This window comes from Oratosquilla oratoria, chromosome 43, assembly GCF_046742065.1.
Source record: "Oratosquilla oratoria isolate Oo_2021 chromosome 43, ASM4674206v1, whole genome shotgun sequence".
NCBI classification, from domain to species: Eukaryota; Metazoa; Arthropoda; class Malacostraca; order Stomatopoda; family Squillidae; genus Oratosquilla; species Oratosquilla oratoria.
In genome coordinates, this window is record NC_134819.1 from 24,168,581 (window position 1) to 24,171,080 (window position 2,500).

The following is a 2,500-nucleotide window of genomic DNA, read 5'->3' on the forward strand; positions in this document are numbered from 1 at the left end:
ACATTGAAACGTTTAACCTAAATTATAAAAGTGTGTAAAATGTGTCTGTGCTGGGGAGTTTAACCTAGATTGTTGAGAATGTTAATCTAGATTTCCGTCCATGTGCGCTTGCATCCTGTTATATCCACCCTCAGCTGTAGCTGAGGAGAAACTTGTGTTTTGTCACACTTTTACCCTGACAACACTCCATGACCTGTTCTAACATGACTCGCAATACCTCGACCTCACTTGACCTTAACTAACCCCTACTTTGTTGGTATTCACTTGACCTTACTTGACATAAACTGACCTCCACTTTGTTTATTTCTATTTGATTTTGTCTTAACTCTAACTTGTTTATTTTCACTTGACCTTGTTTGACCTCATCCTTCGTGTCTTTTCAGGTCAACTCTACGGGGAAGGCGGGGAGCGCGGGCGTGCGCGCGGGGGTGGTGGTGGATAGCATCAACGGCACGCCCACGCAAGGGCTGGGCTTAGGACAGGCTCACGCCCTCACGAAGCAGAGCTCAACCCTCACTCTTCAGTTCGACAGGTGAGTACAGGATGCAGGTTTCCCGTAATTAGAGAAATGTATATTTTTCTCTTATTTCATAAAAGATGTTGATGACGCCGACTGTACGTTTTTTTTTTTTTTTTTTTTTTTGTGAAGGTTTGGAAGAATACTTGTACATACTCCGAGTTTTTTCTCTCATAATTATATTTCCCTTCCCTTTCTCTCTCTCTCTCTCTCTCTCTCTCTCTTTCTCTCTCTAGCTGGCTTTATTTTAATTACACTGGTGTTTGACCGTCACGTTTCCCAACTTTATATGAAAGTTTAGTGGAACCTAAGAGTAACATTCTTAATGACACTAGCTATGTCCAGAAATGAAAAGCATCACATTACAAGAAACAGTGGTCATAATTTAGTACAAGATCAAAGGAGTAAAGACATCAGCGATTGTCCATGTGTTAGGCTTCAGACGGACAAGTGAAACCACCAAATTCAGAAAACAAAGAATTTATGGTGGTATTCTTAGACAAATCTTTCCCTTCCAAGAATTTATAGAAGATTTATACAAGGAAAGATTTTTTTTAACAGTACCACCCTAAGATTCTTACGGTGGTATTCTTAAAAAATAATCTTTCCCTTCCAAGGATTCATATTAGATTTATATAAGGAAAGATTTATATAAGGATTTTTTTTTTTTTTTTTTTTTTTTTTTTTTTAAGAATACCACTATAATTTACTTCATGATGAGCGCAGAGGTTCCATGCATTCAGCTGTGATAAATAAGTAAAAATTAATTATGTTGCCTAAGGTGTAATACTTGTTGATGTGGTGCATGATGAAGGGTTGTAGCTACGAATGTAGGCTTTCGCCCGAGGCAACATTTTTACGAAAACAGATGTCGTGCACAAGTACGACTTCCGTCGTGTTTCGGAAATGAAACTCTGACGTAAACTAAGACAATAAGGTCTGTCTGTCTCTCTCTTCCAATATATTCATCTCCTCTCCTCCCCCTCCTTACCTTCCCTTCCCTTCTCTTCCTCATCATGTCTTTCCCTTCCCTTTTCTTCATTTGTTCATCATACCTTCCCTTCGTTTCTCTCCTCTTTTCTCCCCTTCCCTTCCCTTCTATTCCTTTCTCTTCCCTTACCTTACCTTTCCTTCCCTTTCCTTCACTTCCCTTCCTTTCCCTTCCCTTTCCTTTCCCTTCCCTTACCTTTCCTTCCTTTCCCTTTCCTTTCCCTTTCCTTTCCTTTTCCTTACCTTTCCTTCCTTTCCCTTTCCTTTCCTTTCCCTTCCCTTCTCTTTCCTTCCCTTCCCTTCCCTTATCTTACCTTCCTTTTTCTTTTCTTCCCTTCCCTTCACTTCATTTTACTTCCCTCTTCTCTTCTTACCTCTCTTTTTTTATAATTTCCTTTACTTCTCATCCCCTCTCTTCCTCACTCCTATTCTCCTTCCTTTCCTCTCCCAATCTATTCCTACCTTGCCTTTTCCTTTCCTTTGCTCTGCCTTCATCCTCCCCTCACTTCCCTTTTCTCTCTTCCACTCCCATCAAATTCATTCCTCATTTCATCATTTTACCTCCTACCCCTCCCTTTTCTTCCTTTCCCTTCCCTTTCCCCTCTCATAGTTTATCTTCCCTTTCCTTCATACCCTTCTTTTACCTTCCGTTTTTTCTTTGCCTCCATTCTCTTCATTTCCCTTCCATTCCCTTTTCTTTATTCCATTTCCCTTTCCTTTCCTTCATTTCCGTTTCTTTATCTTCATCATTATTTTGTTTTCCTCTTACCCAGCTCTTTACGCTTCCTTCCTTTTCTTTCATTTGCCTTCCCTTCCCTTTGCTTTACATCAATTTCCTTTCCTCCCCTTTCCTTCCCTTACCTTCCCTTTCCTTTTCTTTCTTTTTCTTCATTTTCTTTCCTTTTCCTTCCATCTTTTTCTCTTTCCTCCTTTCTCTTCACTTTCCTTCTTTCCTTTCCTCCTTTCCTTTCCTCCTTTCCTTTCCCTTCCCTA

At 40.1% G+C, this 2,500-nt stretch overlaps 1 protein-coding gene across 1 annotated transcript in view; it reads left to right on the plus strand.

Moving 5' to 3' along the window:
- LOC143021915 (uncharacterized) overlaps positions 1 to 2,500 on the plus strand; it is a 1,014,474-nt gene that overhangs the window by 3,198 nt on the left and 1,008,776 nt on the right. Inside the window, exon 2 of the mRNA XM_076179768.1 lies at positions 384 to 532. Coding sequence (XP_076035883.1) covers positions 384 to 532 — 149 coding nt within the window. The remainder of the gene's footprint in view (positions 1 to 383; positions 533 to 2,500) is intronic.